The sequence below is a fragment of the Pseudorasbora parva genome, chromosome 10 (assembly GCF_024679245.1).
Source record: "Pseudorasbora parva isolate DD20220531a chromosome 10, ASM2467924v1, whole genome shotgun sequence".
Taxonomy (NCBI): Eukaryota; Metazoa; Chordata; class Actinopteri; order Cypriniformes; family Gobionidae; genus Pseudorasbora; species Pseudorasbora parva.
Window position 1 is genome coordinate 43,275,530 of NC_090181.1, and position 25,833 is coordinate 43,301,362.

The 25,833-nt window shown below is 37.9% G+C and overlaps 1 protein-coding gene across 1 annotated transcript in view; it reads right to left on the minus strand.

The window, feature by feature from the left end:
• Positions 1-25,833, minus strand: part of LOC137091608 (peroxidasin) — a 102,416-nt gene that overhangs the window by 49,086 nt on the left and 27,497 nt on the right. The window contains exons 2-7 of the mRNA XM_067456209.1: positions 16,188-16,259; positions 15,922-15,993; positions 7,965-8,036; positions 4,848-4,919; positions 1,658-1,729; positions 758-927 (exon numbers count right to left, since the gene is read on the minus strand). Of these exons, the coding sequence (XP_067312310.1) occupies positions 758-927; positions 1,658-1,729; positions 4,848-4,919; positions 7,965-8,036; positions 15,922-15,993; positions 16,188-16,259 (530 nt within the window). The remainder of the gene's footprint in view (positions 1-757; positions 928-1,657; positions 1,730-4,847; positions 4,920-7,964; positions 8,037-15,921; positions 15,994-16,187; positions 16,260-25,833) is intronic.

The window sequence follows — 25,833 nt, forward strand, 5'->3', positions numbered from 1 at the left end:
CATGCACAGAGAAAGCCACGTCACAGACAGCGTGCGAATACTGAGTTCTCTTTCACATCTTCTTGCGCTTGAACGGACATATTCAAACAGAATTATATCAAAATGCCCGTATGGGTGAGTATTCAAGTAAACATAGTTGATTATGTCTTAAGTGAATGTAAAGAGCCATGCATTTTTATTTATTACTTTACAAAAAAATGACTTTATTAACTAAGCTAAATAAATAAGAAAATATATTTAAAAAATGGCTGAAACATTGTAAACATATTTTACTGTGAATTTCTAGCACCCACTGTTGCCTTTTTTCCTTTTCAACCATAAATGTAATATGATTTTTTCAGTGAACACTGAACTGGTTATTAGCCCGATATTTCAGGATCTGAGCTGCCTTTTTCCCAGCCAACAATTCTGACATCACAAAAGCTCAATAGAGATGACCTCTGTGTTTCACACATGGCTGAAATGAAAAGTCACGTTTGACCCTTCACTCCCTCAATCATTTGACGAGGAGGTGGCGGCGTAGCATGCGAACAATGATGCATCTGGGAAATCACTGGGAAAGCATCTGTTATTTATTATGATGACTAACATGTTCAAAGACATAAAGTGGGTCCCATGGAGTAGAATAATGTGGATGTGGCAAATGGGGGAAGATGCTGTAAACATTGTAACAATGTACTGCCAGTTGATCATTTTGATTTGAACAGAACGTGTATATTGGCGTGTGAAGTGTGTTTATGTGCGTGAAAAGCCTCACCACAGTTGAGCTCCGCTGCAGTGAGAGTGGCGACCGAGCGTCCCTGCAAACGGCTTGGATAGTCACAAGTAGCTGCAGCTTGAGCGTTTCCAGACTCTGCGTACTGCTTCAACAGATCGGCCAACCACAGCAGTTCACAGTCACAGTGCAGTGTGTTTGAGTCGAGGCGCCTAAAAACACCCACAGACACATTTTTTTTTTATCAAACTGAGGCAATTCTTAGGTTCAAATAAAACCATTTACAGTACATAAGTTGTTTTGAACACCAATTCAAAATATTCTCTGATCTTTAATAGATTTAAAGTTACTTAGTTCATCGAAATATTTACAAAATAAACATTTCCTGAACTTTAACATATTAACTTCCTGTTAACAAACATTTAAAAATGACTTTATCATCCCCATCTAACGTTATGACACTAATGGTCCATTCACATCAAGGACAATATCTATAATGATAATGAGAAAAATCTATTATTATATTTCAGGTAGTTGCCAAGGCAAAATTTCTCATTTTTATTTAGATTAACTTGATGTACTACAAAATTGACTAATATAAAACTGAAAAAAAGAAAAAAAAAATGTGTATAGACAGCTATATCAAATGACCAACAACACAACAAATTACTACAAATTTAAATAAAAAAAAAAAAAAAAAATGCATATCAAAATATTAATAAAAACTATAATAAGATCTCAATGATACAAATATTACACTGCACTAAATGTTTTGATTACAAACCATTTAAAATACTCTTACTACTGTGTCTCATTTATTTAATTTTGATGGCTAAAGTGGAACACAACCAACTTTGAGTTTTTCAAAATCTAATTGATAACTAAATAAAGCAAACTAATGCTTTACCCATCCGTAAATAAGTCATCTTAAGTAATACTCACAGTCTCTTCATGGACTGCAGTTGGGAGAAGGTTCCTAATGCAAGATGAGTAATTCTGTTGTTGTGCAGAAACCTGCAGTAGATATCAATGATGGGGCACAGATTCAAATGTGTGTATTCACAAATCAGGCATATAGTCTGTGACCAAGACAGGAAAAACACAACACATGCCATAAAGCTTTTATTTATTTATTTTTTTAAAGTGTTTTTTTTTATAATAAAAAAAATATAAAGAAAAATCTCATTAATAAAAAATGAAATTGTGACAGTTCTTAAATTTTGATTGACAGGCGATCAAACCCATCATAATCCGCCATCCGCCGAATCCGCCATTTTGTCCGACAAACCAGTCAGAAGAAGAGTTGGTAGATTTACATCTGTGGACTTGAACTTGAAAAACAGTGTCTTTCTGTCTTAACTATGGCGCTAGAGCGATCACGGCACATTAAAGAGACACAAAATGGTATTTATTGTTTAAATTTCTTTTTTTTAAATGACCAAATTTGAGAGTTGAAACTTTGTTTCACATTAAAAGTATCCTGCTCTGTCCTGTCTGTCCACGTGTTGTTCAGTTTGAACACTGGTCTGGGGAGTCTACTCTGTATTTTCACTGCACAAGAGGCATGATCAACGGGCATAGTTCAAATGACTCTGTACACAATTGAATAATCCTTCAACCAATCAGACCAACGATCCATCTTCTTTATCTGTCATTGTGTTAAACCCACCAACCCGCCAGGTGGATAAGCCGGTATGTGATTGGTCCCTGTAATTTTGTAACAGTAGCAGGATAGAAATATGTACAGGTTTCCAGCCTGAACTGCAGGGCGAAATCAAATAGCCGGCAGATCAGTTTTCCACAAAATATGTTTTCAACATTGATAATAATAAGAAATGTCTCTTGAGCACCGAATAATCATGTGACCAGTCACGGAAAGTAAGGACACAAGTCGGTTCTGGGGCATTTTGAGTTATTCACAGATTCTGAAATTGTAGTCTCCAAGCTTTCCAACGATGTATAACACATGGAAATCTGATAATATTTGGAGAAGTTGTGGCCATCTGAATGTAGGCCTTTAGAAAAGTGTAAACGAGAGAAAACAGCCTCTGAAGTTTTGCAGTTCACACCTGTTCTCACCTGCTGGGAGTGACAATAGGGCTCATTTGCATCTCATTTAGATAAGCCATACCCCCTGTAAAGCTGCATGGTTGCTAGTAACTAGGGCTGCACGATTTGGGGAAAATATATAATTGCGATTATTATGGGTAAAATTGCGATTGCGATTTAAAATGCGATTATTGTTATTTAAAATAAAAATACAAATTAAAAGAGTGTGTATATAACATTTTGTGTTTATATATTAATACTAATAATTATTATTATGATTATTATTACTGCTAAAAATATTTTTACAAATAAGAAATATTACCATTACAATAACATTTTCATAATTACAAATAAAAAATTGAGAAAGTTAGAATAAATATAACAATATAATACTCATACTAATTATTATTATTATTTTAGTAATATTTTACAGAAAATGGATTTTACAAAAAAAAAAAAAAACTGCTGGGTTACCTATTAATATGCAGACTAAAACAAATTAGAAAGGTCTAAGCTAAAGAGTTTTTTGAAAAATAAAAAATAAAAGATATATATATTGTAGGGGTAGGCGCATGTCAGGCGCAGTGTAGGGGTAAGGCGCATGTCATTAAGTTGTGACGCAAATCGATCAGCGGTTCGAATTCCGCCTTTTACCACACTCTCTAACCGAGAAAAACTTATTAATAAACATAAATGTTACAAAACATAAGTGTTAATTAATAAACATAAATGTTAGATGCTTTATTTCCACTTTTCTAATATTTTCTCAATTCTTTTTGAAAATAAATGCCTTTCCGATCTGATATGTGATGAGAGTGTGGCAAAAGGCAGATTCGAACCTCTGATCGAGTTGCGTCAAAACTTGATGACATGCGCCTTACCCCTACACTATAGCCACAGTTAAAGATTTGAGCCATTTCTCTGCCTTTATCCCTGTCAAATGTTACTATCGATATAGCCTCTGATTTCTTACGGTCCAACTCGTCTGACGCCTGTCTGATACATTCTTCCTCTTCTTCATCTTCGCTCAGTTGTAGATTAGGGTATTATTCAGTCTTATTATGCCGCTTTCATCGTCGCTCAGATCATCTCTACAGCCGGCCAGAGCGCTGCATAAATAATTAGCCACTCGTCCCTTGGAGGGCGGGGCAATAACAAAAGCCAGTATGAAAATACACACAGACAAAACAAGGCGATTTCAACCTCAAAATATACGCTTTTAAATATACCATTAATGCCATCCCAAACACGGAGAGGCTTTTTCGTAATTTCAACTAACAGATTCTGCAAAAAAGCGAAAAAAGCATAATTTGAAAAAAAACAAAAAAAAAAAAACGCTTCTTTCTCATTTTGCTCGAAAGTAGAGCTGCCGACTTGTGTCCCTGGTTTCCGTGATGGGTCACATATTAGAATGACTTCTGAAGGATAGTGTGACACTTAAGACTGGAGTAACAATGCTGAAAATTCAGCTTCGATCACTGGAATAAATTTGTTTAAATATATTCAAGTAGAAAACAGTTATTTTAAATAGTAATGATATTTCACAATTTTACTGTGTTTTACTGTAAATGCAGCCTTGGCATAAGAAAATAAGAAAATAAAAATCTTAATTATTACAAACTTTTAACCGGTAATGCATATGCTCTGTGAAATAGATGCAAAGATGAAGGTCCACAGGGATGTTCTTGCTTTCAACCAGGACAGACGGGGTCACTTTCCCAGGGACCGCATTACTGTTCACAACTACTACTATACAGAACAGGAGGGTTTGTTTCATTAATCACCATCCAGATGCAGATTCTATTTTTCATGTTCAGATCTCCACCACCCAGTAGATTCTGGCTTACAAACTCCAGTACTGAATCAGTGCTCACTCACATTTTAGTCCATGCCTCTCTATGTACAAGTGACTTTCCCGTCTTTAAAAGACATCAGAATGTGTGTGGGTGATTTTCCAAAGGAATTCAGTGGAACAGTCTCCAAACATTTGGAATAAGGGCCAGCAGGAAGGAGTGAGGCAGGCAACACTGTACAAAAAACTTTTGAGTGATGATTTGAGGTTTGAGATGCATGCAAAACTCACAGCCGCTCAAGCTTGGGTAGATGAGAGAAAGACTCGGGCTCCAATGACTCAATGTTGTTGAAGTGCAGGTATCTGTGAGACAGAGTTATACGTTTTACATGACATAAACATGGTATCTAGATCAAACACTATCAATGCTTTTCCATTGATTTTTGCCTTCATTTTGAACATTATTTACTCAGCATTTTTGTGTGCAATGTCACAGAACCTTCCAAAATCAAATGTACTTTCAACAAGAAAGAAAAAATAATTGGACAGGACTTGATTTTATCATTGAGAATTTATTGGATGATGAAAAATGTGCACAATTCCAGAATGGAGACCATTATTTAATGTTCTTCAAAGGGGTCATATGATGCTGTTTTATAAGGTCATTATTTTGTGTATAATAGAACTACCGGTATATCAATTATAGAACTGATGTGCCCAAATTGTCGCTATATGATAAATTTAAATGAGCTGATGATATCACCGTTTTCTCCAGAGCGGCTGTACAGCCGAATATAATTTTGTTGCAATATTTTCCTGTTAACCCTCTATGGTACGCAATATGATTTAAATGAGAAAATAATTATTTGTGGTGTTTTTCCTGCTTAAAATAGGACACTTTAACAATAGCAATAAAAAAATTCATAATTTTTATTTTTATTTATTTTTTAAAAGTTTGTTGCCTCAAGGCAACATTGTACCACAATGGACAAATTTAAACTTTTTAAGTTTTCATGTAGAAAAAAATGAATAAATGTATTGAAAAAATCAATTTCTTTAACTAGAGACCTAAACAAACACATTTATCCAGTTTATAATGTATTACAAATTTCATATTTAATAAAAAGCAACATTTCAAATTCAGGTGTTGCTCTCAGGCAACATTGTACCATCGTGGAACATGTATTACCAAACCATTACATCAAGCCATCACATCAAGTTATTACATCAAGTTATTATATCATATCATAACCATCTTCATCCTCATCTCCTTCTTCGATCTCACCCTCACTCTCTCCCTGCCGGATTGTCACTATGGCCTTATCTTCCTCATCACGACACCTCATCCTCATCCTCATCAGTGGTGTTTTATACCTTTTTTGAGTGCTATAGAAAATGTGCAGATCATAATAAATCCAGTTATAGTATGTGTATTACTATTTTTACACATGCATTACAATATTGTGCAAAAATGCAGATATATTTAGATAATTCTAACTCTTTTCCTTACAAATATGCTGTATTTGTATCCAACCTAGTGTGTCTGCTATGGCCTTACACGATTCCATTATGGTACAATGTTGCCTTGAGGCAACACACAGTTTTTTGTTATTTACTTTAAAACATTTGATGATGTATAATGTAAAGTTCTTGAAAATACTTCTTTACTAACCAGTGAAGGTGACTCATATTTTTGTGGGTGATTATCTGGACAGGAAATTAGTGAAAAATGCCATTTTCATTGGAGAAAATATGGAGTCATGTGACCTGTGCACATGACTGAAACAGGACACAAAATGGACCCCTGTGGGTCATGTGACCCATTTTTTTATACTTTCATTGGTTAGTTTTTGAGTTCTTCTTCCCAGGGATAGGTTTGAACAATACATTGGTGTTTCATTTGATTAAGAATAATCTAAAATAGACTATGTTGCCTGGAGGCAACACCGTACCATAGAGGGTTAACACTGTGAAGCTGCTTTGAAGCAGTTGTCATTGTAAAAGCAATATATAAATAAAGATGACTTGACTAGAATAGGTTAACATGTTTTAATGCTCAGAAAACACATTATATTCTCACATTTACTGTACATTGTTGCAGTACCTCGATTCCCATTCTGTCTAAAACACTCTGATTTCTAAAAAGCCCCTCCTTCCTAAAAGTTCAGAGTGCTCTGATTGGCCAGCGGACCCACTGTGTTGTTGTCAAAAAGTTATTAATGTTGCTGGATTTATTGACCAGGGATGTGTTTCCCAAAGCCAAGTATATGACCGCAAGTTCTGTCTTTACCAATAGAGTTCGATGGAACGTGCAACCATAGTTGGCGAACGATGCTTTTGGGAAAGGCACCCCAGTTCCAGCCTGAGTCACTTCTTAAACACTGATTTCTAATTTCATTCGAAGGCTAAAGAAATGGCTTTTGCTTTTCTCCCTAAAAGGAAAACAAAGCATCATATGACCCCTTTAATAATGTGCACCGCTGAATCACGTACAATAAGAGCAGGGATGTGTATTAGCATAGTAAATATGGTTTAGTTTTATGTCATGTCGAACAGTATGAACAAGGTGTTAACACATTTCTAACTCTGACATATAATAATTAGCTCTTGGCCAATATGCTGTGGGCTTAAATTAAGTTAACAATAACAGACAAAATGTCATGAGAATCATAAGAAATATTTGAAGTAATTGTGAAAGTGCGTTTATGTTTTCCAGGCGTATGGTTTTTGCACAAATGGTTTTTCCCATAAAAATCATTGATTGCCTGAATAACCTGTGCACATGACCCAACACTTAAATCAGCATCTGCATTCTAGCCAGCTGCAATTGAAAATTTTATCAACAGATTATTAAAACCTGATTTATCAGCAGATATTACTAAATAACAAAAAAAAAAGTGGAACAATATAAGACAATATGAGCTATTGTTCCCAAGTGACGGTTCTCTGTAAAATCTGAATGTAAATGTTATTTGGTTGCAGGTCTACCCTCCCCATCTGGCTTTGTACTTGATCAAACTTTTTTCTTTTGTAAAAAATGGATCAAATTTCACCAAAGATTAAAAGAATAATTCAGCCTAATATAAAAACATCTGCAATCATTTACTCACCAAACCCATATAACTTTCTTTCTTTGGTGGAAATTTTGAATGTGTTGGCTGTTGATTTTAGTAGTTACTATAAATGGGGATTAAAGGAATTTTCATTATAAAAATATTATTATAGTGTCCATATGACTTGTTTCCCACTAAATGATACAATAGCTTTGTGTAAGGAATATGAATGTGTTCAAGAGACAGCATTTTTCATTTTTGATGAACTATTCCTTTACCCTTTTACTTTCAGATCCTTATTTTGGTTAGTAGCAAGAATGAACATGGGAACTAGACAGGGCAGAAGGTCACTTACAGTTGTTCGAGAGAGACGAGCCCCTTAAAAGCTTCTCGGTCTATTGCCTGAATCTCATTCTTGTACAAATAGCTGAAAGAGAAATTCAGGGATATCACTAGGGTTAGGGGTGAATGTCAAACACACATGCACACACAGAAATAAAGAACAAATGTAAACAAAATTAACTTTTCATATCATATAATACCAGAATAATAGAAAGAAAAACTGTTGCATATTGACTGCATATTGATAACACAGAAGGGGTGGCCTGTGGGAAACAGGAGTTCATATTTGTGGTTTTCCTGTCGAGGGACAGTGGGTTGTTGAGAACGAGGGCTCAGTCACATAAACCACATAATCTTTTGACCTTGAGGACGATGACACCAGGAAGTATATGCTGCAGAAATGAGCTGCCTTCCCATACAAGATTTTCATATGCAACACTAAAGAGCCCTTTTACAGGGTATATGCAGGAATCCTGAAGTTAATTTCAAGACCTTTTTAAGACTTTTTAAAGACCTTCTCAAAATATTTTAAGACCTCATCGCACTTCAAGTTCTAATCGGCAACAAACCTTTAATAAACAGTTGTAGTCGAATGTAGACTTAAAATCTCTACCGTAGGCCAATTTTGTATTGTTTATATTATCTGTATATCTGTTTATATTATTAATAGTATGTTTTACAACGTATGGAGGGCGACACATTACCTAACTGCGCATTTCGCAAAACACATGACGTCACCTGTAGACGGTGCTCGCCAGGGATGGAAATTAACTTTTTTCAAAGTCTACCACTCAATGTTTTTACCAGCCACTTTTTTGTTTTTAACAAATTAATACTACAAGCTCTACAATACTTGGGCAGTTTATTTAATCTCAAGTCTCAATGAAATACTGACATTTTCACGATGATTTGTGGTCTTTTATGGCTTCCAGTTTTATGGTTGTTAGTCCCAACAATGAAACTATTCGTTCTGGCATCTTTGAAGCGTGTTGACAACATACCGAGCAGAACATTGTCAGTAGGGATGCACCGAAATCACAATTCTTGGCCGAAACAAAAAAAGAAGGAGCCAAAGCCGAAAACCGAAAAATAAAATTCAAACTAGAATGTTTAACTCGACCTCACTTAAATAATAATGTACAGGCCTACTGGCCTGCAGAAAGGTACAGAAATTGAATAAAGTAATCAAATGTAAAATAACTGCATATTTAACTGTTTAAATGAAAGATTAATCCTTATTAAACTTACAAAAGCTATTCAATCAAGAGCATTGTTTAATGTCAAACTAAATATAAGGACATCACTCAGGCAGCAGTAAAGGCTACTGCACCTTTAAGACCTGAGGCAGGGATATGCGTCATCTTTCTCGACTGTGCATACTATACAGTTCACTTAAGGCATATTCAGGCTATGTCAGCTATGATACTCATCAAGATGGACATGTTGACATACTTCTTGTGTGAGTTTGTCCGTTTAAGCGCAAGACTTGAAAGAGAACTCAATATTTGCCCGCTGTGAGACTCGCGCGCGCTCTCGGATGATGCACAGCGTCAGATCTTCTCTCAGCGCGCGCGAGTCTCACAGCGCGTCTTCACGCGAGTGATGACGGAGAAAACGACTGGTCATATGCGCACATACAGCAGCACTCGCATGCATTGAACAACGTTTACAAAGAGGTGAAACAGCTCGGTAGGTGAAGCGAGTTTACCGCCACAACTCAAAATCAGCCGCGTCTGGCTGGTGGCGCTGCTAATGTCCATCCCTGGCGCGCGCGCTCCGAGCCGATCTCAGACTGAGCACCCCGTTGTTTTTTAATACTTATGGGGATGAAAATAAATATATTCATAAATACTTTTTGGAGTCAAACTCTTTTGACAAAGCTTGAACAAAATACTTTTAAAATTTAACACTTTATAAAGCCGCGATAAGACTTTTTAATACTTTATAAGGGTCTTAATTTTCCCAAAATTGATTTATCACCTTTTAAGACCCCGCGGATACCCTGTTTTAGTATTAAACATTGCAAACTTATGTTATGAGAATTATGAGAGCTATTAAGTTAAGAATTAGCAAATATGGCAGTTAAATATTATTGGCATTATGGGATCATTAGTAAAAAATTAGGGATACACCGATACAAAATCGGTTTTAACAAACAACTACTGGCCGATACCATTTGGTAATTTTTTCACTTATTCGAACATTTGTCATTAAAACAGATTACTGTTTTAATTCCGCAAAGTTTGAAAACACATGTATTAAAGGGTTAGTTCACCCAAAAATGAAAATTATCCCATGATTTACTCAACCTCAAGTCATCCTAGGTGTATATGACATTCTTCTTTCAGACGAACACAATCAGAGTTATATTTGAAAAGTCCTGGCTAATCCAAGCTTTATAATGGCAGTGAATTGTTGTTTCGTTTTTGAAGTCCATAAAAGTGCATCTATCCATCATATAACTGCTCCACACGGCTCCGTGGGGTTAAAAAAGGCCTTCTGAAGCAAAGCATTTAAAACTTTATAAAGTAAAATATCTAGCTTCTGCCAGATTGCCTTCCGTATTCAATTTACGGAAAAAGTAACGCTTCTCACAGTTAAAAATTATTGTGTTACGTCAGACGACATTGCACACCACGTTACGCTTTTCTCCGATCTGGCGGAAGCCTGATATTTTACTGTTAAAAGATTTAAAAAAATATTGTTTTTCTTACACAAACGCGCCACTTCACTTCAGAAGGCCTTTATTAACCCCCGGAGCTGTGTGGAGCAGTTATATGATGGATAGATGCACTTTTATGGACTTTAAAGGAATTGTATGTAAGCAATGTATTTCATTTAATCATAAAATGGCCCTGATATGTTACTAGACAGGGATACTTCACCACTTTTTTCATATTAAACTATGTTATTCCCTTAAAGGGTTACTTCATATTCAATTGATTGTGCTTTCCCCCCTCATATCCCCCTGAGACAAGAGATTTATGCATTTTATTTCTGGAAAAATTCCTCCTATGACGCAAATTGACAATATTTGCATCATAGGAGGAATGTTTGGCCAAAGGCTGAAGACTACAGCCAGCAGAGGGAGCCATTTCCGCATGTTTTGAACCCGCGCGTGAGGGATGGAGATCACACTCACAGCTCAGCTCGCTGCTACAGGCACTCATTTAAACGGAGATATGGTGAGCAATGTAAGTGTTTTAACTTCTCAAATTAATTTCTATGAAAGTTAAGCTTGCAAAGGCATGAACTGAAACGCGCCAGACTAAAGACGATTACCTCAGCTCTCATCACGAGCTCATCAGCTCATTAATCTCACTCCTGCAGTTAGTGTTCAGTGCTGTGATACTCGCGCGGTGACTCACTCATTATATTGAACAGACACGTTCAGTTTTTAATTGTAGTGTCTTCTCCAACTCAGTCACAGTAATCAAGTTGGTGGCTTTGGGAATGGCCTCACAGGGCAGTGAAGCATTCTGGGAATTGTAGTCTTTCATCCCCATGATACAAAAATACATTTTCTGTCTTTTCTCAGTCTAGAAAGCACCAAATTCAAAAATAATTTCACATTTCTACTACATTGATGACCCAGTTTAAATACAGATTCATCTTATCAGCGCTGAAGTACCCCTTTAACTAAAAATAGTTCATTCACTATGGTACCAAACAGAGATCAAGTTAGATGCGACCAAACACCTCCACGTTTTCCTTATTTAAATACAGTTACACCAATAGTTGAACGATCAAGTGTGGTGACATAAAATAAAATGTGCCGCTTTTCTAAGCGAGTTAAAAAGGAGAACTATAATGTATGGCGGATTAGCACTTCTGAGAGTACTTCGGCTCGACGCAGTTAAAAGTCCTGGCTGAAACATCCTCCCTCACATCTCCCCCTCACTCTCTCATTTATGTCAATAGGGGGGAGGGGGAGATGTGAGGGAGGAATTTTCAGATCCGGACTTTTTTTTTTTTCACCGCGTGTCAGAGAGATTAAGAGCACACACTCAGACGAGAGAGGTATGTATCAACTCGTTTTAGTTAAGGGAATAACATAGTTTAATATGAAAAAGCTGTGAAGTATCCCTTTAAAAAATCATGTTAACTTCAAATACTGACAACAGTAGTCCGGCCAGGATATTGTCATTTAAAAGTTGTTGTTGCAGCCCTCAACTGATGTTGATGTTGACATGTTGTGTTTTGGCCTGAAGCTCCGCCCTCCACATATCGCCCAATCACGAAGTCAGTAGTGTTTGGGCATCCGGGTTGCCAGATCTGCTCTAGTTACCACAGCTGCAGATCTAAAAACGTTCCTGCTGATCCTGCAGCCAATCTGGCAACCTCGAGTCAGGGGGAGGGGATACTGATTGCAGTACCAGTTTTGGCCACAATCTTACATACACTTCCTTTAACGAAACAACAATTCACTGCCATTATAAAGCTTGGATTAGCCAGGACTTTTTTACCTCAGTATATTTTATTTCAGACTTTTTTAGCCTCAGTATATTTTATTTCAGTTTGTTGGTCACAACTTGTTGCATTGTTTGATTTGTTTTTATGCTCAAATTATAATATATTTCACTGTTTGTTTCAGTGTTGTTATTATATAACAATCTTTCTATTTACTTTACTAGAACTTTTTAGGACACATTGTCAGTAAATAAAATACACCTGCTTTTACTCAAAAACCTAGAAACGCCTAGAACAATGTTATAATAAATGGCTATAACTTGCTGAGGGATTGTTACATGTAGACAAAATTTCATCTGGAAGTATAAAACAGCCAGTCTAACCTTCTAAAGGAAAAAATCCAATTATGGAGTCCAATTAATGAAGTTCTGTTCGAGTTCACAGTAAAAAATACCACATTTTTGCTGCCGTTTTTCTTGAAATTATATTCATTTAATCCATTCTCAGAAAAAATAAATGTAAAATTGGGACCTCAAATGAGCTAGATGGAAACTTCAGGTTCTCCAGCTTAAAATGATATATAGCACTTGATAACTCCTAGAATGGGTGAAAAAAACAAAGAAAAGTTGAGGCACGTCAGGTGCTCCAAAAATGTTCTAGGTCTTTAAGGGTTAATATAACTCAGATTATATTTATCTAAAAGAAGAATGTCATATACACCTAGGATGACGTGAGGATGAGTAAATCATGGGCTAATTTTTTTTTTTTTTTTTTTTGGTGAACTATCCCTTTAAGGAATACTAGGTAGTTTATTGCTGCAACATCAAATTATTTTAATTGAATATGTATTGGATCCATCTAACATTCAAAAGGCCAACATTACAAGAAAGGCACAGAATAAGAATAAAAAAAAATACAAATAAGACAATGTGGACCAATTTATTTTTGCTATATAAAATGTCCTATTAATAACATTACTGACTCATTATTATAGAAAATGCTGATGGTAAAAAAACAAAAAACTGTTGATAAATATCGATAAATGCTTCTTGTTTTCATAGAATTTTTAAATCATTATATTATAATATAATTATATTATATAATTTGAGTAAAAAGTGAAACAGAAAAATGTACAAGAATACGTTCACAATCAAAAATCTGATTATTAATATTTTTAATTAGTTTCGTTAAAGTTTTTCGTCTGCAATTTATATTATTATTTTTTTTATTTTATTTCAATTTTAGTTATTTTAGTACATCAAGTTATCTCAAGTATTTTTTACAGCTTTAGTTTTAGTTAACTATAATAACCCTGAATTAAATAGGGAACATTTGAAGTGCTCTTAAACTACAACCTGTTCCTGAATTACAGACTAGCCAGACCACTGGACGATGCTTGAGTAACCAGAAGGGAAAATCTAGAAAGACTCCACAGCTGGACATCATGACTGTGTGAAGTATGTGTGGCGATTGCACCGCCCAATAGGAGTTAATGAATGGATTAATGCTCTGGAGTGATAAATAGTGCTCTCTAATTTTTTTCTCATCTCGTAGAGATTAATCGGACTCCACACAGTCCAGTGACACATCCCTATTGACTTATACAAATATTTTTGTATTCGGCAGCATTTTTATAGCTATAATAACAAATATGCAGAAAAAGTCTCTCAAATGTACATGAGTGAATCCCACAACATATGCAGCTCATATTTCACCCCGAATCAAAAAAATAAAAAAATAAATTAGATTATGCATTTTGTAAATTAAACCAATTTAGCTCTTTTTGCATTTGAATGCATTTTTTCCATTGTAATTTTCACTGTTCTTAACCTGTTACCGTAACTGTCACCCCCCTTTTTGAAAATATACATGAAAATTCACTATCCAAACTTAAATGGTTGCAATTCAGGAATGCTTTGGAATATAGACATACGTTTGGTATCATTGTAAAGAAGACAGTCAGCAGATTATTGCTCAAGTGAAATCACTTCAAAAATTTAAAGTATAGGAAGTTTAAATTTAGAGTAAATCAAATATACTGTACTAGATATTTAATATTTAATATAAAATATGTTACAAAATAATTTGTACTCTAAAATGACTATCAAATCAAAGCCATATGTCTAATCAATTTTTGTTCCAAATTTGAAGTTGATATCACAAAAAATTGTGTTACCCATGAGATTTTGTTTAGATGCTGTACCACAAATAGCCACCGGGTGTCATAAAAAAATTCCTTAGATTTTTTTAATGCAATTTCCTGTGTCAAAATTATGTATTTTTTTCCAAATATCACAAAACAGTTTGTAGATATAGAACCGTGAGACTCAGACCTTTCCGACGATATATGTGTTTTGTCAAGATTAGAAAAGGCTTTTCATTATGATGTAGTTAAATAAATATGAAATATGATGACGCCTCTTGGGGAGGAGCCCGCTAGAATAATTTAGAGCACCGTTTCCATGGTAGCGCAAGGTCCGATTTCAAAACGGTTTTCACAGGATGAATCTTGAGTTCGTAAGCTTTCGAATGATATATAGTTTGTCAACATTAGATCAGAATAAATATAGGATATAATTGTTTTAAACATGCAGTGGCAAATGGGCCCACCGGTGGGCCAGTGACACTTAACAGGTTAATGGTGATTCTCAGTAGATTCTCATTGTTATATGAAATCGTCATAAATTAAAGCCAGTACAACAAATACTACCTTGATGCATAAATTATTTATGATTTAAACACTTTTTTCACATTACAGCAATACGATTTACTGGTGGCGATGAATGTGACAACTGAAAAATAATGTCAAATTGATTCATCTTGGTGGATCTTAAAAACAAACGTCATTTTCTTAAGGAAATTATTAAGATTTTTAATTTTGGGGTGAAATATGAGCCTGGCATTTTCTTGACGGGTTTGGTGAGATTCACCTACACATACTTTACTCTTACAGCATTATCTTACCCGCTGCATTTAGAAAACCAGGTGTGAAACATTTCAAACAAGGGAATATTTCAATATAAACACAGTCTGCTCTCACCACAACTAAAGTTTGAGATTCTCGAATTGCCCTGTGACGAACAAAGACAGGAACTGTGCAACGCCTAAGCGGAGAGCAATTATTCCATCTGCGTCTGATCTCTGCGCTTTTGGGTCAGAGCCGTCAGACAGATAATTTCAGAGCGCTGACAATTATGTTCCCCATATGTGTGAGAGCTTATTCCATGACCTCAGCTCTTTACTGTGTCAAACTATGGCAGCGATAATGACTGAACCATCCACAAATGTGGTTAGCATGGTTCAGAAATGGTGAAAGGGAAGATTTATCATATAACACCTACAATACTGTACATTTAAACTTTATGACGTGCCTTCAGTCAGTGGTTAAAGAGTAGCTATGCCCTCAAATCAACTGTATTTAGAGCCAATATTACTTTACTGCTTCAACTCTGGCACACTTATGCATAAAGCATCACTCTTTCTACACTTTTTTATCTATAGTTTTTATAGAATCTATAACCAAAGCTGTGCAGTTAAATCAGAATGAATGAAAAGCTCACAGATATTTTAGGTTTTCCAAATCTTCAAATGCTCCTCTTGGGATTCGTCTGATGTGGTTGTTATTTAAAAGGCTTGAGGAAAGAGGAAAGACATGTATTAGACATTAAAACAGATGGTCATGCATAATACCTCTGTCAAACATATTTACATGATCCAAAATGTTTAGTGCGTTTCATAAAAGCAAAAACGAAAGTGCATGCCAGTGACAAAAACGTTAATAATAGAGACTGAGTTTTACAAGACTTTAGAAAACATCAACACTTACAGTGTATTGAGATTCTTCAATCGCCTAAAGGAGCCTGGCTGTAAGTCCTTGATTTTGTTGAATCTCAAATCTCTGGAAACAAAAAAGAAACAATTTTAGATCAAAAAAGACATTAAGTTACAAAGACCTCTGATAGTACAGAGAATAAAGTCAAAGACAGGGAAATAATACATTGTAGGCCTCCAGAAAACTACAACACAAACATTTAAAAATATATATGTCAATAAACCAACAATAAATAAGAAAATAAATGTTACACAGAAAAGAATATATACACAAAAGTTTGCCAAGAGATAGAATGATTTCTGAAGGACTGTGACCCTGAAAAAAGGAGAAATGATGCTGAAAATTCAGCGCTGCATCACAGGAATAAATAGCATAATATATATTAAAATAGAAACCAATCATCTTAAATTGTAATAATATTTTGCAATATTACTGGGTTTTTTGCTCAAATAAATGCAGCCTAGGAGAGTATAACAGACTTCTTTCCAAAAATATGCAAAAATCGTAATTAATCCCAACACGTTATGAGTGAGGTTGAAAATATGTATTTAAACTCTTCCTCTCCCGAATCCACCAGAGGATGTGTATCTCTTTCCTTTAAGGCCCCTGAGATTCAGAATACACTCTCTCAGCTTAAGTCTAGACTTATCTGTCTAGCCAGCCATAAAGCTAACTTTTTATAGACATGCGCTCAACTGTGCTGTATTGTTAGGTCTGCTGGGACCCCGACTATTATTCTCAGGATATAACAGAGTTTATAACCCATAATTAGCTCCTGTCCTGGTCAGATCCAGCCTACCCACCACCAACAATCCCCATTATCCTGCACCTATATTTGCAGCTCCTAATCTAATATCAGTCATATCCTAAACCAGCGAGTGAAATATATTTCCCTTACCACTGCCTGGATCGCTCCGGTAATCTCAAGCTGGGCTCCAAATTTGCACCAGCATCCTTTGAGAATAATTTAATAACTTTTCTAAGGATAACAAGTCACTGTTTTTAGTTTTGTTTCATTATTTAACATCAAATATTATCATTTAGAGGTCCTTGTTTGGTTCCAAACCTCTTTATCTTCCGAAAATACAAAAAATGAGGTTTTGAAATAAAATGCTTTGGCAGTAAATGATGGCAGAATTTGTATGAAAAAAATAAATAAATAATCAACAATAATACACAGTGTTAACCACAGTGTCACCTACCTAAGCTTTTAGAGCTGGACATATGAGTGAGTCTTTCAAACTAACGTATGAATTTAGCTAAAAAAAAACTATACCAACTGCAACTATACCAACATCGGTGAGAAACACAATTCAAAGTGTGTGAAGGTGACACCTCCATCGTGCTGGAACAGCTCCTTCTACCCTAAGCACGTATTCACATCTGCAGGTGTGCTATTCCAACTATTAGAGGTCTTGTAAGGTCACAGCGTGCATAAATTGTAATGCTGGGAATTCCTCACCAACCAGATAACTGAGGAAGTCTCTTGGATAAACATCAAACACCAGCTTATTTACAGCTGGGATCTTTGACTTTGACTTGATTTCCCTAGACATTATACATCGACGTGAAAACCCTCATGGAAATTATACAAGGAAAAACATCTGGATTGGATGTTAGAGATCTAAAAGCGTTAGTTCACCCAAAAATGAAAATTATTTCATTAATTATTCACCCTCATGTCGTTAGACACCCATAACACCTTCGTTCATCTTCAGAACACAAATGAAGATATTTTTGCTGAAAGCTGAGAAAGGCTTCAGAAAGGCCTCCATTGGCATTCAGTACATTCCCACTCACAAGACCCATAAAGGCACTAAACACATCGATACAAAGCCCATCTCACTACAGTGGCTGTACAATAATTTTACAATGAGACGAGAATAGTTATTGTGCGCACAAAAATCAAAATAACAACTTTATCCACCGAGTTATTGATGTGAACTCGACGCATGCGCAAGAATTTGACGTAGCTCCGCCGTTCAGATACATGAAGAAGAGGAGGAGCCGCTATCACGTGAGTTCACGTCCGAGACCTACACGAAGAACAATGACTTGGCGGATAAAGTTATTATTTTGATTTTTTTTTTGTGAACAAAAACTATTCTCGTCACTCTGTAAAATTATTGTACATCCACTGTAGTGAGATGGGCTTTGTATCGATGTGTTTAGTGCCTTTATGGGTCTTGTGAGTGGGAATGTACTGAATGCCAATGGAGGCCTTTCTGAAGCCTGACAAAGGTGTTACGGGTGTCCAACGACATGAGGGGGAGTAATTAATGAAAGAATTTTCATTTTTGGGTGAACTAACCCTTTAATACATATAGTAATATAACTTCCGGTAAACTCATTCTGAACGAGTTCAGTGCAGGAGAAAATGACAGGACAAATGGTGATTAGTGTATAATATAAATCGGTTACATTTAAATTAATCAGGACTGAGTTGTGTTAAATGTTTGACCTGACATGCTATCCTTTACGCTATATTGTTTAAGAATGACTATACTACAAATACAGAAAAGACTGATAACTTAAACACATTATTTTGTTAATTATTTTCTCCCACCAATGAACACTATTATAAATCTTTCTAGTAAAAAAACAAACAAACAGAAATCTAGACGCACCCTAGTGGCAGCAAATCTAATCTTCCACGAGTGTCGTCTAGCAACTCTCAATACCCTTCTGAGCTGTAAACGCCAAACTCTGGTCGGACCAATCGCATTGTGTATAGAGTTGGTAGGTGGGGCTTAAAATAATGACGGCCGAGTTGCGTTTGCGTGCTTCTAGTAAACACAGAAACTGGCGAACAGCGGTCTTTCGAATCAGCTTTGACTGCGACTCTGGAAGACTTGGAGTTAAGCTTTTCTCTGAGAAAAGAACAAAGAACGGCACTGAAGTCATTCTTAAAAAGGCAAGATGTGTTCAGAGTTTTGCTGACCGGATACGGCGAATGTTTAATCTTTCAACGAGCTCTGCTTCACCTTCGTTGCTCTGGTTGGTGTAGCGCTATCCTATCGCGTGCAGAGGGAGTTTGAAAGACAACCGTTTATCCCGCTCCTCGGATTGAGCTGTCAATGGAGAGTTTCCAGACCAAACATCTTGATGTGGGTCTGGCTGGTCAGGCTACAGCTATGCCATATGACACAGTGCTGCCCAAAAGGTTATTGGTCCTACATAACAGCTTCTGTATCAGTTCTTTTGTCTTATGGTCGTTATATTTCTCACAGATTTCAGAATAAGATATAGATAATGTAGCACAATAAAGATTACATGTGAATGCATTAGTGAGTGATTGCGTGTGAATTAATTCTACCTGGCAGTGTCTCTCTAATTAATAGTGAAGCTGTGAGTTTTCACCCGGGGGGTGCTGGACGTCCTACGAGAAACTTGGGAGGAGGGACCTTCTTTGGCCAAAAACGAAATTCAGTACGTGCTGGACTTGCGAACAAAACTCCACACCTTGGGGCGGCTATCTAGGGAGAATTTGTTGCAAGCCCAGGACCGCCAGAGCCGGTCATATAACAGGGGTACGAGACTACGCAAATTCACACCGGGAGAGAAAGTGCTCGTATTACTCCCTACATCGAGCTCTAAATTAATGTCAAAGTGGCAGGGGCCGTTTGAGGTCGCACGACAGGTTGGAGACCTCGATTATGAAGTGATACGATCCGATAGGAACGGGGCACGTCAAATATACCACCTCAATCTCCTTAAGAAATGGAATGAGGTGGAATCAGTGTTGTTGGCGACGGTGATCGGGGGAGAGGATGATCTCGGGCCAGAGGCGAGCATCAAAGCACAATCGGTCGCGCTGGCCCCTGGGGGAGATCACCTCTCACCGTCCCAACTCACTGATTTATCAAAACTACAGGCGGAGTTCGCCGACGTGTTTTCGCCCCTACCGGGACGTACCAACTTAATTCAGCACCATATCGAGACCGAGCCGGGCGTGGTAGTTCGCAGCCGGCCGTATCGCTTGCCTGAACACAAGAAAAAAGTAGTTCAGGAAGAATTAGGGGCAATGCTCGATATGGGAGTAATAGAGGAGTCCAACAGTGACTGGGCGAGCCCGATCGTTTTGGTCCCTAAGACCGACGGCTCGGTCAGGTTCTGTGTGGACTACCGCAAGGTGAATGCAGTGTCGAAATTCGACGCGTATCCAATGCCGCGGGTTGACGAGTTGCTTGATCGGCTGGGCACGGCTCGATTTTATTCGACATTGGACTTAACGAAGGGCTATTGGCAGATCCCCTTGTCTCCATTGTCCAAAGAAAAGACAGCTTTCACTACGCCGTTTGGATTGCACCAATTCGTCACGCTTCCCTTCGGCTTGTTCGGGGCGCCCGCTACCTTTCAGCGCCTCATGGACAGGATTTTGCGTCCCCATGCCGCATATGCTGCTGCCTACCTGGATGATATCGTGATTTACAGTCACGATTGGCAGCGGCATATGCAGCATGTCAGGGCGGTCTTGAGGTCGCTGAGGGGAGCGGGGCTCACGGCCAACCCGAAGAAGTGTGCAATTGGGCGGGTGGAAGTAAGGTATCTGGGCTTCCACTTGGGTCATGGACAGGTGCGTCCCTAAATTGATAAGACCGCCGCAATTGCAACCTATCCGAGACCCAAGACCAAAAAGGAGGTAAGGCAGTTCTTGGGGCTGGCGGGATATTATAGACGGTTTATACCAAATTATTCGGACCTCACCAGCCCTTTGACTGACCTTACTAGAAAGGGGCTACCAGATACGGTCCAATGGACGGAGCCGTGCCAGCAGGCCTTCACCCGAGTTAAGGCTGCTCTATGTGGCGGGCCGCTTTTACACTCCCCTGACTTTTCTCTCCCTTTTCTGTTGCAGACTGACGTGTCGGACAGGGGGCTGGGCGCAGTCCTGGCCCAGGAGGTGGAGGGGGGAGAGTGGCCGGTGCTGTACATTAGCCGCAAGCTCTCGAAGAGAGAGGCTAAGTACAGCACCATCGAAAAGGAGTGCCTTGCCATCAGGTGGGCCGTTCTCACCCTCCGCTACTACCTTCTGGGGCGGGAGTTCACCCTCTGTTCGGACCACGCTCCTCTCCAATGGCTCCACCGCATGAAGGATACCAACGCGCGGATCACCCGTTGGTATCTAGCTCTTCAGCCGTTTAAGTTCCAGGTGGTCCACAGGCCGGGTGCTCAGATGGCTGTGGCCGACTTCCTCTCCAGAAATGGGGGGGGGGGGGGGGGGGGCTGCAGGCCGGACGGACATTGAGTTGTGAGACACGTTGACCCGGAAGCGGAACGTTTAACCGGAACCCGGAAGTGACTGAGAGAAATACACACTGGCAAAACAGTGTGAAGAGACTGAGTTTTTGTTACAAATAAAGAGAGCGTCAGCAGTCAAACCGACCCCCTTGTCCTCTTCCTTCCTTCCACAAACGAACTTTATCACATATATATATATGCTATAACTTTTCAGTTTCTAAGCTATTTTATTGATACATCACAGAACAGTGTTATTACATTTTTCGCTGCTGAATGGTTTTGTATGAGGCGTGCGCGATCTCCGCATGATGTGTGATCGGCTGTGTGTGTGCGTTGCAATGCAGCACGCATTAGTTTAGCGCGATGATTAACTTACGTGTACAATAAGCGTGCATTCTCCCGATCAATTTTGAGCATCCAGATGGTATAATCAAACATGTCCTGTGGAGAACTCACAGAGTAGGCATTTATTTGACATTTTTAACTGTTAAAAACAGAGCCTGTTAAACAAAAAAATTATTATCCTGTTGCGCCCTCTATAGGCCAGTGACTTGTCGACGTCAAGCTTTAAGCGTCATAGCAGAGCATTAAGGTGCAACACCTAATATATATATATAAATATATATATATATATAAACCTTTTTTATAAATAAAAAAATTCAAAGCTGAACAGTAAAATTTCTAAAAAAAACAATTTTTTGAAATGTTAACATACAGTCTTGTTCAAAATAATAGCAGTACAATGTGACTAACCAGAATAATCAAGGTTTTTCGTATATTTTTTTATTGCTACGTGGCAAACAAGTTACCAGTAGGTTCAGTAGATTCTCAGAAAACAAATGAGACCCAGCATTCATGATATGCACGCTCTTAAGGCTGTGCAATTGGGCAATTAGTTGAATTAGTTGAAAGGGGTGTGTTCAAAAAAATAGCAGTGTGGCATTCAATCACTGAGGTCATCAATTTTGTGAAGAAACAGGTGTGAATCAGGTGGCCCCTATTTAAGGATGAAGCCAACACTTGTTGAACATGCATTTGAAAGCTGAGGAAAATGGGTCGTTCAAGACATTGTTCAGAAGAACAGCGTACTTTGATTAAAAAGTTGATTAGAGAGGGGAAAACCTATAAAGAGGTGCAAAAAATGATAGGCTGTTCAGCTAAAATGATCTCCAATGCCTTAAAATGGAGAGCAAAACCAGAGAGACGTGGAAGAAAACGGAAGACAACCATCAAAATGGATAGAAGAATAACCAGAATGGCAAAGGCTCAGCCAATGATCACCTCCAGGATGATCAAAGACAGTCTGGAGTAACCTGTAAGTACTGTGACAGTTAGAAGACGTCTGTGTAAAGCTAATCTATTTTCAAGAATCCCCCGCAAAGTCCCTCTGTTAAAAAAAAGGCATGTGCAGAAGAGGTTACAATTTGCCAAAGAACACATCAACTGGCCTAAAGAGAAATGGAGGAACATTTTGTGGACTGATGAGAGTAAAATTGTTCTTTTTGGGTCCAAGGGCCACAGGCAGTTTGTGAGACGACCCCCAAACTCTGAATTCAAGCCACAGTACACAGTGAAGACAGTGAAGCATGGAGGTGCAAGCATCATGATATGGGCATGTTTCTCCTACTATGGTGTTGGGCCTATTTATCGCATACCAGGGATCATGGATCAGTTTGCATATGTTAAAATACTTGAAGAGGTCATGTTGCCCTATGCTGAAGAGGACATGCCCTTGAAACGGTTGTTTCAACAAGACAATGACCCAAAACACACTAGTAAACGGGCAAAGTCTTGGTTCCAAACCAACAAAATTAATGTTATGGAGTGGCCAGCCCAATCTCCAGACCTTCATCCAATTGAGAACTTGTGGGGTGATATCAAAAATGCTGTTTCTGAAGCAAAACCAAGAAATGTGAATGAATTGTGGAATGTTGTTAAAGAATCATGGAGTGGAATAACAGCTGAGAGGTGCCACAAGTTGGTTGACTCCATGCCACACAGATGTCAAGCAGTTTTAAAAAACTGTGGTCATACAACTAAATATTAGTTTAGTGATTCACAGGATTGCTAAATCCCAGGAAAAAAAATGTTTGTACAAAATAGTTTTGAGTTTGTACAGTCAAAGGTAGACACTGCTATTTTTTGAACACACCCCTTTCAACTAATTGCCCAATTGCACAGCCTTAAGAGCGTGCATATCATGAATGCTGGGTCTTGTTTGTTTTCTGACAATCTACTGAACCTACTGGTAACTTGTTTGCCACGTAGCAATAAAAAATATACTAAAAACCTTGATTATTCTGGTTAGTCACATTGTACTGCTATTATTTTGAACAAGACTGTAAGTATTTGTGTTGGAATTTATGAAAGAGATTTTTTCCATCTGTAAGTTTTAACTTAGCTTTTTTGTACTAATTTCATCTCCTATGGTTCCATCCGGGTTTAAATTGGTATTCGTGTCAACTTCATAGGATGTGACACCGTGCTTAATTATTTACGACAGCACGTGTTGATTTCCTATGACAGGCGCTTTAAACAGTGAAATTGCATAAAGTAAGTGAGAAATGCAGTAACAGGTCAAAATGAGTGTTTGTTTTTGCTTTGTAAGAGTTTCTCCAAGTTCTCTTCAATGGATCCAAGGCCCTTTAAACAATTAAAGGGCTAATAAAAAAGCCACAAAACAAGCCTCAAAAGTTAATAAAGATGCAACAGCATGTTCATATATATTTTCAGTGCACAGTACAAATGCAAACAGCTGTGCATTAATTTGTGCATTAAATAAGGTGTCTCAGGATATGTTTGTGTAATTCATTGTGAGCGTACAATTCAGGTGTATATTGTGTTGCGTGTAATCACTAACAGCAGCGTCCATTTGTGGCAAGCTTTGATGCTTTTAACTCAATGACAGCAAAATAAAACAGTCTAAATTAGAAGCTGTTGTGGTTGGTCTCTCCTCTTGCCTCTCCACTCCACAGCTTGCCATGACCACTTTCATAGCATTTTGGTTTTTTAAAAAAAACTGTTGTAAGAACTGGCTGTTGCTAAAACAGGGGGTTTAATAATCCTTTATTTGCATAGACAACTATATGTAATCAATCAATAGGTTGATTCTGGTCATATGTCTGGCCCAGATTAAGCAAGAGACTTTTCCTCCAATATACACATCGTAAATTGGTCCTCTATCACAGATGAACAGGAAACATCCCTGATTAATTGTCACATTAGGAAAGTATAAACCACTAATTTACTGATAAAAATCTTTGTTGTTGTCTCACTTTTGCCAAATAAAGTGAGTAAGTGAGTAAAAGAGATTTGTTCTTCTGCCATCAAGACACTTAGCCAAGGCTTTTTGCTTACATTTTCCTGAGAGTCCTGCAACTCCAAAATGTTCACTGCACTTCTATCTGAATCGTTTGTTCTTCTGAAATTCAAGAAGACAAATGGCTCAGTCAGACAGCCCTTAAGTTGAGGGATGCCCCCCTCATAGGGACGTGCTCAGACACGGCTGCTCAGATTCCAGCAGACCTCCATACTGCCTCAGGAAACATAGACTGAGCTCATCTATTGCACTGCACAACATACCCAACAGACTCATACCATTCCTTACAAAGACATGGGTCAGCGTGGTTTACTAGTCATCCAACAACCAAAGTAATTCCCCTTCAAATGGGCACTTTATACTGCATCTTGATTGGAGGCTATGGGGATGCCATCAGTGTATCTGGTGATCCAATTGTGAAAACACTCCAATGTGATTGGTTGGTGAAATTAGCCTGAAAGTATAAGAGGGTTCCTGAAGTACACTTAAGTGTTTAAGGAACCGCTTGTATTGTTAGCCCGTGAGGCAGGATCATAGAAAATTCAATGGCAAGAGTTTTAGGAAATGTGTACCTCCGTGTCCCAGGTTTTTGACACCTGAGGACACACACACAACCTGTGCGTTTATTATTTGGGAGAAGAGCACGTGCATTCAGTGCTTGATTGTTCTGAATGTGCCCATTGTGAGAAATTCACAATGAGGAAGCTCCGTTTACGTTTGTCCCAATTCTTGGGGGATGGGGGACAAGTGTCTGCACCCTGCAGCTCAGTGGAAGCTGCAGGGCGGTGGTGGAGGCTTCAGTCATGGGGATCGCAGGTCAAGCCTTTTTCTCACGCCTTGATCATGAACTGTTGGATGAGGCTTACATGTCTCTGATTCAGCCGATGGCATGTTGCTAGCACCACTCAGCCAAGAGAAAGCAGATGTGGTTGAAGCGAGGAAAGTGTGTGTACTGAGTCTTCTCATCCTGCTAGCCCTGCAAACAGGGATTTACTGAACTTCATTGGATCTGGCTTGGGGGTGTGAAAAACGAGAAGTGGTATGTTATCCCTTTCCCCGTGAGCCTTCCATTCCTTCTTA